The following is a 13,083-nucleotide window of genomic DNA, read 5'->3' on the forward strand; positions in this document are numbered from 1 at the left end:
AAAGGATGTAGAAGTGGGGAGCGCCAAATTTAACTTGACTTCATCACCAGAGTTTATGTATTGATTAAGAATGGCGTTTTGTGGTTACAGCATTGTAAACTCAATTAAATTACCTTGAAAGAAAAAACAATACATAAGACAATCGCAACAGCTAGGCAATCATTACTAGAAGTGGCATTTCCTTTCTCCAAGTTTGAGAGTTTACTACCGTCAGCAGCTATTTTCCCAGGCACTACAACCTTCTTCCATATACATTTTCAAATTCTGTCTTTTTTGCCTTTTTCATCGAAACTAAGTCTCCTCTCTTCTTCCTTGGTATTTATTTTACCTCTTCCTTGACAAGAATGAGAAATGTCATAACTACAGTGTGCCAGCTCGCCCTTTCTTAAGTGTTTAGAATTTTCTGTGTCCCTGTAGCTGCTCAAAAGTGGCAATGAACATGAATTTTGACCAAGCTGCTCATCTTGGTCTAAGACACATTGTTAAGTCCATATTGGGTGACAGCGCAGTACAGCTAACCTGCATCACCAGTGGCCAATACCGAACTTCTTGGCTTCCTGTCCTAGAAATAAGTAAAGAAGATGGTAGCACAGCTGTTTGAGAGACTTCCCACCAAAAGACAAAACCAATCAAGAAACCATGTAATTTGGGCAAGGTCAACACACTGCCAAGGACAGGCAACAGAGGAGAAAAGAGATCATGGAAAATGTGTGCAATATATTAGAACAGGTGTACAGATGGTTGCACTTAAGGTTTCACTAATTTGTAAAAAAGGATAATGCAAAACTGGTAACTCCAATAAAGTAAAGTCTTCGGAGAGCTGACCAGTAACAATGACCTACTTCCAACAAAGCGTATGAATTAATTCAAATATTGCATATTGTTTCGGTTTTTAGATTTATCAATCACCTATTGCATATTTATACTTTAGGGTTTTGGCTACTTTGTATAGATTAAAATTAAATGAAGGATTGTTTTATTATCTCTCCATTAAATGTGTGCTGTCCTTTTATGCATACATCAACTCCCATACTTGGCGCTGATGGAATTGATGAGCATGATTTGTAACAACCGCTGAGATCAATGTAAGGCCGTATCAGTGTAAAAGGAAGCGCTTCTCTCATCTGGTACTGTGAAAGGGGACCCAGGAGTGAACCATTCAGGAATTTAATCTGCAGAGGCAGTTGTTTCTGAGCTTGTGTCCTAACTCTGAGGGCGATGCTTCATCTAACCAGCAAGAATATACAAAACTACTCTTGACTACATTTAGCAATGGATTTCAAGAGCAGCAAATTGACTAACACGCATTAATAATTTTAACTGTCCACAAAAATATGCATTTACGATTTATGTTGGGTTTATAATTATTTGAAGGAGCATACTTACTGCATGTTTCAGTGTGCACATTTCATAAAGAACACAACCCAGAGCCCAAATGTCACTAGACAAAAAAAAATAATAATAATTAAAGTCAAGTTATTGTAAAACACGTAAGAGAACATGGTTCATACAAGAATGATATAATTATTAGGCTAAAGATTATTATCAGTTGTGCCAGTAGGAAGTGATGAGGCATAAACCCAGATCTGTTCTTTTTCGTCGCCCCTTCCCCAACACTAAGAAGATCTCCATGGTCTATTTTAGGGAACTACTACTATTTTAACACTTATGTATGCAACCATATAAGTTACTTGTACAGAAGTTTAAAACATAGAGCGTCGCACAAGTTACTACTTGTGTAACGATATATCTGTAAGAGACATTAGTTAGTATTAGATTCCTTACCTTAGAATATCCCCAGGCGTCAGACTGGATCCGGAAATGTTTTGCGTAGCAGTACCCTTGCGCGTCGGTAGGCGTCGTCTGCGGCTCCGCGTCCGTCGTCGGCGTCGTGATGACGTTGTCGGAGTACTTAGACGCCGCCTCCGCGTGCTGACGTCAGTTCTTAGACACAGCTTTTCCGCGCCAGAAGCGCTGAGCCATGTTAAAAACCAACACTGGTGCCATGAAACTAGGGCCCTGAAAGGGGGTAACCCAAACCCTAGATATCGGTTCGCAGAACGGGGAGGATGGGTGGGTCGGTAAGGAATCTAATACTAACTAATGTCTCTTACAGATATATCGTTACACAAGTAGTAACTTGTGCATCTGAAAGAGACACGTTAGTATTAGATTCCTTACCTTAGAATAGATACCCCAGCAATACCAACCCCGGTGGTGGGTCTGCGAACCAATAATCACACCAGAAAGTCCTGGAGGACAGAACGGCCAAAGAAGCCATCCCTCTGGACTTGGCTGTCCAGGCAGTAGTGTCTTGCAAACGTGTGCAGCGAGGCCCACGTAGCTGCCTGACAGATGTCTTGTAAGGGCACTCCCTGGCCCAGGGCAGTTGTAGTCGCCGTGGCTCGGGTGGAATGAGCCCGCAATCCAACAGGGGGCTCCTTTTTAGCCAAGGAGTAACATGCCTGGATACACAAGATGATCCACCGGGAGATGGTCCTCTTGTGCACCGCTTTCCCCTTCTTAGCGCCCACGTAACCAACAAAGAGTTGGTCATCCACCCGGAACTGGCGTGTGCGATCCAAGTAGAATGAAAGCGCACGTTTTGGGTCCAGACGGTGGAGCCGCTCTTCCTCTTTAGAGGGAAGCGGCAAGGTGATAGACTGCCCGATGTGGAAGGCCGTGACAACCTTGGGCAGGAAAGATGGCTTAGTACGCAACACAACCTTGTCCGGATGGACAGAAAGGAAAGGAGGAGTACAAGAAAGAGCCTGGAGCTCACACTCTCCTGGCAGAGGTGATGGCAACCAGGAAGGCAGTTTTCAAAGTAAGAAGGCGGAGAGGACAGTTGTGAAGTGGCTCAAAGGGAGCGCACATCAGAAATGTAAGAACAAGGTTCAAGTCCCACTGAGGCATCACAAACGGAACAGGTGGGAATGTGTGTGTGATGCCCTTTAGAAATCTGTGTACAATAGGGGACTTGAACAAAGAGGGTTGTGATCAGGCAGCCTCAGAAAGGCTGAAAGGGCAGAAAGGTAGCCCTTGATAGTGCCCAGAGCAGAGCCCTGCTGGGCAAGAGAAAGAAGGAAGAGAAGAACCTCAGAGAGAGGGGCATCAAGAGGATCCACAGCCTTTGCTGTGCACCATGCCACAAATCTGTTCCACCTGCAGGCTTATACCGACTTTGTGGAGGGACGCCTGGCTGCCAGAATGACGTTACAGACTTCAGGAGGCAAGTCAAATGGCCTCAACTCTCGCCGCTCAATCTCCAAGCATTGAGGTGGAGACTGGACAGGTTTGGGTGGAGGATCGTCCCCTGCTGCTGCGACAGAAGGTCCTCCTGAAGAGGCAGACGAACCAGGGGATCGACTGACATACTGAGTAGCTCTGGATACCAGTACCTTCGTGCCCAGTCCGGAGCCACAAGGATGACTTGGGCCCGGTCGCGCTTGATCTTCTTCAGCACTCTGGGCAGAAGTGGTATAGGCGGAAAGGCGTAAAATAGACCGCAACTCCACTCGCGACGAAAAGCGTCTCCGAGCGAGTGCCGCCTTGGAAATTCCAACGCGCAGAACTGATGACATTGCGCGTTCTCTTCGGTGGCGAATAGATCTAACCAAGGCTCTCCCCATTGCTGAAAGAGGCCAGGTTCAGACGCCATTCGTGATCCATCATGCACCGACGGCTGAGCTCGTCCGCCCTGGCGTTCAGAGATCCTGCCAGGTGTTGAGCCACCAAGGTCACGCCCTGGCGTTCCAGCCATTGCCAGAGGCGCAGAGCCTCCTGGCAAAGGGTCCACGACCCCACCCCGCCCTGTTTGTTGCAGTACCACATGGCGGTGGTGTTGTCCGTGAGCACCTGCACTACACCCCCCCGGACAGAGGGGAGGAATGCTTTCAGTGCAAACCGTATCGCCCGCAGTTCCAGAAGGTTGATGTGGAGCCGGGCCTCCGCCGGAGACCAGAGGCCTCTGATCTCCACCTCTCCCATGTGGCCTCCCCAGCCCTGGAGGGACGCGTCCGTCACAACTACGTGCTCCGGATGGGGAAGGGAGAGGGATCTGCTGCTGACCCAATCGCGGTCCGTGAGCCACCACTGCAGCTGTCTCGCAGTGCCCTCCGAGATCAGGACATGGTCGGAAAGGTTGCCCTGATGCTGGGCCCACTGAAACTTCAGGTCCCACTGCAGAGCCCGCATCCGCCACCTGGCGTGATGCACCAGTAGGATGCAGGAGGCCGTCAGCCCCTGAAGCCGCAGCGTCAACCTGACCGAGACCTGGGATAAAGGCTGAAAGAGTGGAATCAGAGCCTGAATATCCCGGACCCGCTGTTCGGGAGGATAAACCCGAAACTGCGCCGAGTCCAGAACCGCTCCGATGAAGAGGAGCTTCTGAGAGGGGCACAGGTGTGACTTCGGCACATTGAGGGAGAACGCCAGCTGGTGCAGGAGGTCTGCCGTTGTCTGGAGGTGGCTGACTACTGTTTGAGGCGAGCCCGCCTTCAACAACCAGTCGTCGAGGTTGGGGAAGACTGAAACCCCTAACCTGCGCAGATGAGCTGCGACCACCGCCATCACCTTCGTGAACACCCGTGGGGCGCTGGTAAGGCCGAAGGGGAGCACGGTATACTGAAAGTGCTCGTGGCCAACCGTGAACCGCAGGTAGCGCCGGTGGGCCAGCAGGACGGGGATGTGGAAGTAAGCGTCCTGCAAGTCCAACGCTACCATCCAGTCTCCTGGGTCCAGGGCAGCTAAGACCTGAGCCAGTGTCAGCATTTTGAACTTCTCCTTCCGGAGGAAGCCGTTGACGTTCCTCAGGTCCAAGATAGGGCGTAGGCCCCCTTTGCCCTTCTTGGGTACCAGAAAGTAGTGGGAGTAACAACCACACCCAACTTCTGGCCCAGTAACGCGCTCTATGGCCCCCTTGGCCAAGAGGGCCGTAACTTCCTCCTGCAGAAGCCGCAAATGATCCCCCGATACTCGGTGGTACTGCGGTGGCATGGCTGGAGGGGCCGCCTCGAAGGGGAGGGAGTAGCCCCTTCGGACGATTTGCAGCACCCACCTGTCCGACGTGACAGTGCGCCAGTGGAGGTGATGGCGAACCCTGCCCGACACTGGCGTCACATGGGCCTGAAAGCACAGACTAGGAGGGTTTTGAGGCGGATGCCGCGGGGGAAGGTGTGGACTGACCTCGCCGTTGTCCCCGACCGCCTCCACGGCGGTTTCCACAGCCGCCACCGCGTTGGGTATTACCCTGCGGAGCGTGGCTGGCAGCACGTGTGGGTACACCCCTTCCGTGGCCACGAAAGGAGTGAAAGGCAGCTGATTGCTGGCGCGGGGCCGAGAGGCCCAAGGAGTTGGCCGTAGCCCTGGAGTCCTTAAAGCGCTCAAGCGCATGGTCTGCCTTGTCGCCAAAAAGGCGAGGGCCATCAAGCGGCATGTCCATCAGTGTGTTTTGGACATCGGCCGAAAAGTCGGCGGACCTCAACCAGGCGTGACGTCTGACCGCCACCGTCGTTGCCATCGCTCTACCTAGTGAGTCGGTGGTATCCAGCCCACACCGGATAGAATATCTGGCTGCATCCCGGCCCTCCACAAGGGCTTGGCCGAGTTTGGCCCGTACCTCCAACGGACACTCTGGCAGCACTTCCGCAATCGTATCCCACAAAGAGTGGGTGTAGCGGCCCAAGAGGCATGCGGTGTTGGAAGACCGCAGTCCCAGACTAAGCGATGAGAAGATCTTTTTACCGTACTGCTCATACCTCTTGGATTCCCAGTCTGGCGGAGCCGACGGGAATGCGTTCTGGGAATTAGAGGCCTGGATGACCAGGCTCTCGGGGGTGGGGTGGGTGGACAGGAAACATGGGCCACCCGGAGCCGGGCGGTGGCGTCTGGCCACGTTTCTATCTACAGGCGAACCTGTAGCGGGCTTGGATCAAGTGCCCAAAAGAACGTCGGTCAAGGCCTCATTAAACGGCAGCAGAGGCTCAGCTGAGCATGACTGCGGCTTAAGGACCTCAGTGAGGAGGTTAGTCCTCACGGCCGCGACGGGGAGCTCAAGGCTCAAGGCCTTGGCTGCCCTCGTCAACACCACTCTGTAGGTTGCCCCCTCCTCCGTAGCCACGGTAGGAGGTGAGACAAAGCCAGTGTCAGGCGAAGTGTCCAGACCACTGGCATCCCCAAGTTCACCTGTCCAGTCTTCCTGGGACTGACATTCACGTGTCAGAAGGTCCTCACACCCCTCTCAATACTCTACTCCTCATCACCCATCTCCTGATACTCAGGGTCAGAAAAGGATGGGGCCGGTTCATGGAAAGTAAACTCTCCGAACGGCGTCTGAAGCGGCTTCGGCGCCGGAACCGGGTCGAGGGAGGCATCGGGTCGGCGCCAGGGAGGTCGTGAAGTCCACTGGCGGCGACCCGGATCCGGAACCGGATCCAGTGGGGCCCTGCGGCGCCGGGCCCGAAGGCGCCGGAGCCGAAGCACCTGACGGCGTCGGGACCGAAGCCCCCGACCCGCTATGCCCCCCCAGATGGGTCCGTTGGGCCCGGAGGCGCCGCGGAGCCCGTCGGAGGAGAGAGGGACCTCATGGCCATGAGGAACCGCTCGATCTCCTCCGGCGTCGCGTTAGGCCCAGGGACCGAAGGGTATGGGGCTGGACGCGGCGCCTGCGACTCCAACGGAGCCGCGTGGGCGGTGTCACCAGAACCCCCGGCCGCGTCGTGCGAGCGTCAGGGGGAGTCGGAAGAGCGATGACGTCTCTTCGACTTCTTGTGCTTACCTGATGACTTCGACCCGGAGGAGTGATGTCGACTCCCGGAGCTTCGATGGCTCTTCTCCCGCGACCGCCTCAACCTCCGTTCGGAACGGGACCGTTCTCTGCGCGGGACCGACTGCCAGAGTTCGAGTCGCTTGCGGGACCGCTCCCGCCTAGCTTTCGAAGTCGGGGCCCGACAGTCGGAGCAGGTCTTGTGGTCGTGATCGACGCCGAGGCAGTGGAGACATCGACGGTGAGGGTCGGTGACCGACATCAGTCGGTCGCAATCCTCACAAGGCTTAAAACCTGGCATCCCTACCGGCACCGATTGGAGTCGAAGACTCGAAAAAGGATGATCAAAAGATCAAAAAAGAGTTAGTCAAAAAGTGACTAAGGTACCACTTTTTCCAGATCTGCGCTGCTGGCGCGGAAAAAAGAAGAACTGACGTCAGCACGCGGAGGCGGCGTCTAAGTACTCCGACGACGTCATCACGGCGCCCACGACGCCGACGACGGATGCGGAGCCGCAGACGACGCCTACAGACGCGCAAGGGTACTGCTAATCAAAAAAATTCCGGAGCCAGTCTGACGCCTGGGGATATTCTAAGGTAAGGAATATAATACTAACGTGTCTCTTTCAGATAATGTTCTTACAGCTTCAATCAGCAATAAGGCAGTTACAGTAGCAAATTAATTTGCAAAGCTTATTGCAAAGTCTGAAGAGTATCTTCACCTAGAACTGATCTAAAGCAGCCAAAGAACATGATTTTCAAGGGGCTGAGCCTACATCTGGGAAAATGGAAGGTGTGGTGGGTTGTCTTTGAGTAAACTGCAAGGTCTTGGAGTAATCTGAAATGGAGGCTGACAGAAGGATGAAAATAGATGCTAACTGATTAGGGCTACGATTGATCAAAAAGGTACTGGTGGCTCCTGGGTGATATCAGTTCTGAGCTTTTTACTAAACAGTGAGGTATTGGTTGGTGCTCAGATGCACAGCAAAAAACGTATGGACTAAGGCGGCAGGTAGTAACATTTTGCTTCATTTTCTGCAGTAATACTGTTAATACATTCTTTATTGTGTTTTAGTTTCATGTAAAATCATATATAATAATTATTTCTTAAAACCACAGTTCAAGACAATATTAATTATTCATAAAATCGACTGTCACTATTTTAAAAGCATTCAATGAAAAGATTATCCAGTATTTGTACTTTCAACCTTATTAATAGCCAAGCCTAGATATTTCATAGCATGTTCAATATTCTTTGGTGTTGTACCTGTAAAATAGTATAACCCTGCCTCAGAAATTGTTACAACTCCTCTTGCCCCAAAAATATTTTTTTTATATTTCTTACGCAAGTCAAGCAAACCTAGTCGCGCACACAGTACGAGCTCAGCATTCCTGACCTCTGTTACAGAGCCAGCAAAGATTAGTCTTGAATTATTTCTTTCCAAGAGCTATCGAATTCTTGTAAAGCGAATTATAAGAGTCTAAAACGTAAATAAGATTTCTTTACTCAAGTGTTTATGTTGAAATCCAGCTAGAGTTGTATCTGCAGTGTGTATGTACCTATTGTATATGTATTATTTTTTAATGTTAAAGATTACTCTATGTCCTTTTGGAAATAGTATGCTTTCATTTCTTGTTTTAATAGTAGCTTACATTGATCTCGAGGCATTTTTATTCATTCTTTCAAGGACCGAATACTTTAAACTGACAGCACTTTGATGGTATAAGGTTCAGGGAGCAATAACTCTTGATCTCGCTTTACCCACTCTTCTTTAATCAATGATTTTAGGGTGGTCATTCCAGATCCATGGCAGTCTATATAGTAATTTAATTGATTAATAGTTGTTATTGTCTTCAGAGACGTTAAGAGCTAGCTCGAATCATAAACGGCACTGAGAAATGAAAGTTCTTAGACAGACGTTTTCCTATAAAGGAAAGAAAAATGGTTTTCAGTTTATCAATTGTGGTGGGTTTTCAGTGTATTATACCATAGGGGAGAATTGGTTATGGATAGGCCGTCCACCTTTCAATCAATCAATCATTCAGTATTTTGTACAGCGCGGTTACTCACCGTGAGGGTCACGAGGGGCTGCTGACCCGTGTGGGCGTGGAGGTTCAGTCGAAGACCCAGGTCTTGAGTTCCTTCCTGATATGGAGGGGCAGGGTGTACCATGTCTTGGCGGCGATGTAGGAGAAGGGTCTTCCTCCGGTTCTGGTGTTGTGAATCCATGGGACAGTGGCCAGGGCAAGTTGGGCGTAGTGAAGTTGTCTGGTGGTTATGTAGAATGCCAGGCGGTGGTCAGATATGCTAGTCCTTCATCGTGGAGAGATTTGCAGGCATGTGTGTGGAGCTTAAAGGTGATTCTTTTGTTCATTGGGAGCCAGTGGAGTTGAAGGTGTTGTGTTCTGTAGTTTCCTGAGCTGTTTCTGGGTGGCGCCAGGGTAGAGTGTGTTGCTGTGGTCAAGTCTGCTGGTGATGAGAGCATGGGTGCTAGTCTTTCTCGATTCTGTGGGGATCCATCTTCACCATATTTAATTACAAATCTTTTTGTGGCTCCAGTTGCACTTGAGGTTTTGCTTTTTAAGTGTTCTATGTGTGAATCTGAATTTACATTTTTCCCATTTTGACTCCAAGGCATGTTTAAGAAGGTAAATACTCAATGTTAGTTAGAAGTCCTGGCAAGTTATATTTTGTGTTATTACATCCAAATTACATTACTTTTGTCTTACTGTAATTAATTTGAAGATTGGTTTCCATATTATGGGCCTTATTCACCAGCGAGTTGCGTTGCCCTTGCGCCATGCAACTGGGTGCAAGAGTGACACAACTCATAAAGCAGATATATCAGGCCACTCAAGGCCCCCTTGCATGGCCCTGAATGGTTTGATAAATCTAGAGTAAAGCAGAGCAAATCGCTGTGTTGCGTTAATCTGCCACAGGGAGGCGTTCCATGGGTGATGCGTTGGTGTTCCCACAGAACATCCATAGATGTTGGCGCATTTCCAGATTTACCATTACTAGTAGATCTGGGAATGTCAAAATACTACGCAACCCCAGGGGAGGCATAAAGAGCCGAAATATTTTTATTTCTCCTCGCTTTTCCTCTTTGTAGGTGTGCTGCACTTAGCAGCACACCTAGAAAGAGGAAAATGCCTCAGGGGATTGTTGTTGGTAAGGAAGGTGTCCCTTTCTGCGCAAAAACAATCCTGCTTACAATGCATGCACCTTTGCACCATAGTGTAAGGGTGTCTGTGTTGGGGCTAGGCAGCACATTGTACGCCAGCACTGGGAAATGCCAGGAATGCGCTATATTATCTTATATACAGCGCACTCCTGCCCTTTCCCTGTCACGCAGCAAGGTTGCTTACTGTGATGAGCTGCATGACATTTTAATAAATATGCCCCTATACGCATTTAACTAATTCAACTGCCATTGCAGGCCGTTTTGAGGGGTCATCAGTCTAAGCTATATACAAATCCTGTACACTAGCATGTTTTGAAGCATCTCTGTTGCTTTGTTGTAGCATTTCTGGTATAACCGTTACGTTGAGAGAGAAGAGTAGCGGTGTCCGGAAGCACCCGTTTCAAAAATTTGTTTGTAGTGATTGTTGGGGTCACCACCCTCCCTGATCCACATATCACTGTTGAGAGCAATAATTAAATGTAACAGACCCAATGCTATCCCCAACGTGGCTAATTTAGTTAGGAGTCCACACCTACCCACTGTATCGAAACCTGAAGTCAGTGAAACACGCAAAAAGCTTCATCTTGGTAGTGCATGTTTTTTGCCCTATAATAGGTAATGTAAAAATTTTGATTATTGTGTAGCATTTTGGTAAAAAATCAGTAGGGTGTGGAAGATGACTGAGTGGAGGCCCTGGAGTCCCCGTGCAGCGCAGCGGTCACAGCCCGCCTACACCTTATTCAGTTTAAATACCTACATAGAGCCTACTATACCAGGTACAGGCTGTGTCGCGCTGGGCTAATTACGTCCCCGCATTGTTTAAGCTATGGGTCTATGGAGTTACCTTCCTGCACACCAGGTGTCCTGCCCAACACTATCGAGGTTCTGAAGAGGGGTATTTGCATGTCTATCTGAGGTTCTGGGGTGGGATGTTCAATCCTCTCCGAAGCTGGCCATGCTGTACATTACGGAGGATGACGGGTGGAAACAGATACAAGTGTCACCTTCTATTTCTCGGCCTTATGCTGGAGAAAAGAGACATTGCCCGCACCAGGAAAGATGTGGCCCCACCTTTGATTGGGGTATGGAAGAGGGGTCTGGACATTTGTATGGGCCTGAAAATCCCGGTCTTCGAAGCAAGGGGATAACCCCGGAAACACTACAAAATTTGGAAGAGGTGGGCTGACAATAGGGGACTATAGCTGGAGCCTCCTCCCCCCCATCCGATACTGAAGAATCATCGCTATGTATCTAGTGTACAGATTAATTAATCTTAATTAGTGTCCATCCGTTGCTCGTGCTGTGATTTTCTGCTTTTTTGGCATTTTTGTTATAGCGTGAACTCGATCCGAACCGCAGATATCAGCACTTTACATGAGCACCTGTAACGTTCCACAGGTTCAAATTCTTTCTTTTAAGGCTGGGGAGATTAAGTGATTTGCCCAGAATCATAGGATGTGGACAAGACGCCAAGACTCAAACCTGGTTCACCAGTTCAGACGTCGCCAGCTCTGCCCATAGCGCCAAATACTTCTTGCCTCTTCCACACACTCTTTTTCCAGTATCCTGCCTCCCTATTTGCTCATGCAAACATTCACACAACATGCAGTTCTTGCCACTGCTAGACAACCGGACTTGGGGAAAAAATTGCCTATTTCAAAATAGTTTGAAATCACACGGTCTACGCGGATAAAAATATAATGCATTAGCGCTTAATGTAAGTATGTGGTAAACCTGGCTGAAAGGCAGCTAAGAGTTGTATAGGGGCAAAGCAATTGTCAATGTGCGATAGGAGGCTTAGCTGCTTCTTAGGACGGCTTGCATCAAGTTAGGAAACAAGCACTGGTAGAGCCAATAGGTCTGGTTTATGCAAGATCTATTGGCTTTATCGAGGTTCCTTAGCTATGTTGTACAACAGCTTATCTACTGTTCTGAATGGCTGAAAGTGTAAAAATAAAAAGTGCTATGATGCAGTCAACACTGCCCATTTTAAAGCTTTTTTTTTACTTCCAGGTTACACAGCAAGCACACAGCTGCACAACATGGCTTAAAAACACTGAACACCCAAATAGTAGAACTATTAGGCCGTCAATGTTTTCTTTGCCATGTTGTACAGCTGCAAGGCTGCTGTGTAGCATGGTTCAAAGTTTTTTTTTAAAAAAGGCTATAAAGCAGACGGCATTGACCATGTCATAGTACTTTCCCTCCCTTTTTTAGCCATAGTGCACAGCAGCTGTGCTGCTGTTTAACATGGCTAAGAAAAACATTGACAAAGTCAATACATTTTGCATCGGCGCGACCTATTGGCTGTGCCAAAGCTTATTTGAAAATGGGGTGAAGTATAGAGCCTTTCCAAGATGGTTGTACCTGGCCACAATGCGTTACTGAGCTGAATACAGGAGCCATTAGGTGGCCCCACTTTTCCATATTACATTTCATGATTGCATATGACAGCCCATTAGGGCCAGGGGAGAGTGTGGTATTGCTTTCTTTAATATACTTTATTATTTCGGCTTGGATAATGAAATGTTAAGATTTTGGTTGTTTGGATTCACTAATAGTTGCATTAGCTTGTGTGAGTCCATATATTTTTAACAAGTAGTTCTTTCAGATTCTGTAAGAATGTGGTAATCACTTCCTTTTTTGAGGTAATTCATGCTGAAACCTAGAAGACATCATAGTATGCAGGTGTTCCTGAAAATAGTGAGGATCGTGGCTCTGTTTATGCATCTTCTTGCTTATTTGCTTTAATCCTAACAATTTCCTTTTTTATTGTGCTTTTATATTTTCTGATGTTCATGGCTCTTGTTGGTGTATGCAAAGTCTTTCCTAGATGTCTTATATTTTTCCTGTATTCATTTTTCATATTTTCGTATTGCAGTATATTTTGTTTTTTCGACTATTGTTGCAGAATTTGAGAGTGTCTGTAAAAGACAAAAAGTAAAATATCTGATCAAAAGGTGTTGCTCAAGTATTAGCATCAAAGGTTGAGTGTGAAGAGATTTTTGTCAATTCAACACATTTCCTGATTAATCCTTGGTCTCAACGTTTTATAACTAGAGTCAAAAATACAGTCCTAGATCATTCCTTTTCCTACTGTTACAGCAATTATTACCAGTTTGTCCTGCTTGTC

General features: G+C 48.2%; 1 protein-coding gene across 3 annotated transcripts in view; it reads right to left on the reverse strand.

The window, feature by feature from the left end:
• The window catches only part of NEK1 (NIMA related kinase 1), a 1,042,157-nt gene that overhangs the window by 838,934 nt on the left and 190,140 nt on the right, over positions 1 to 13,083 (reverse strand). For all 3 annotated transcript variants that reach the window (XM_078677052.1, XM_078677050.1, XM_078677051.1), the window contains exon 7: positions 1,387 to 1,441. In XM_078677052.1, the coding sequence (XP_078533178.1) occupies positions 1,387 to 1,441 (55 nt within the window). The remainder of the gene's footprint in view (positions 1 to 1,386; positions 1,442 to 13,083) is intronic.

The sequence above is a fragment of the Lissotriton helveticus genome, chromosome 2_1 (genome assembly GCF_964261635.1).
Source record: "Lissotriton helveticus chromosome 2_1, aLisHel1.1, whole genome shotgun sequence".
Lineage (NCBI taxonomy): Eukaryota > Metazoa > Chordata > Amphibia > Caudata > Salamandridae > Lissotriton > Lissotriton helveticus.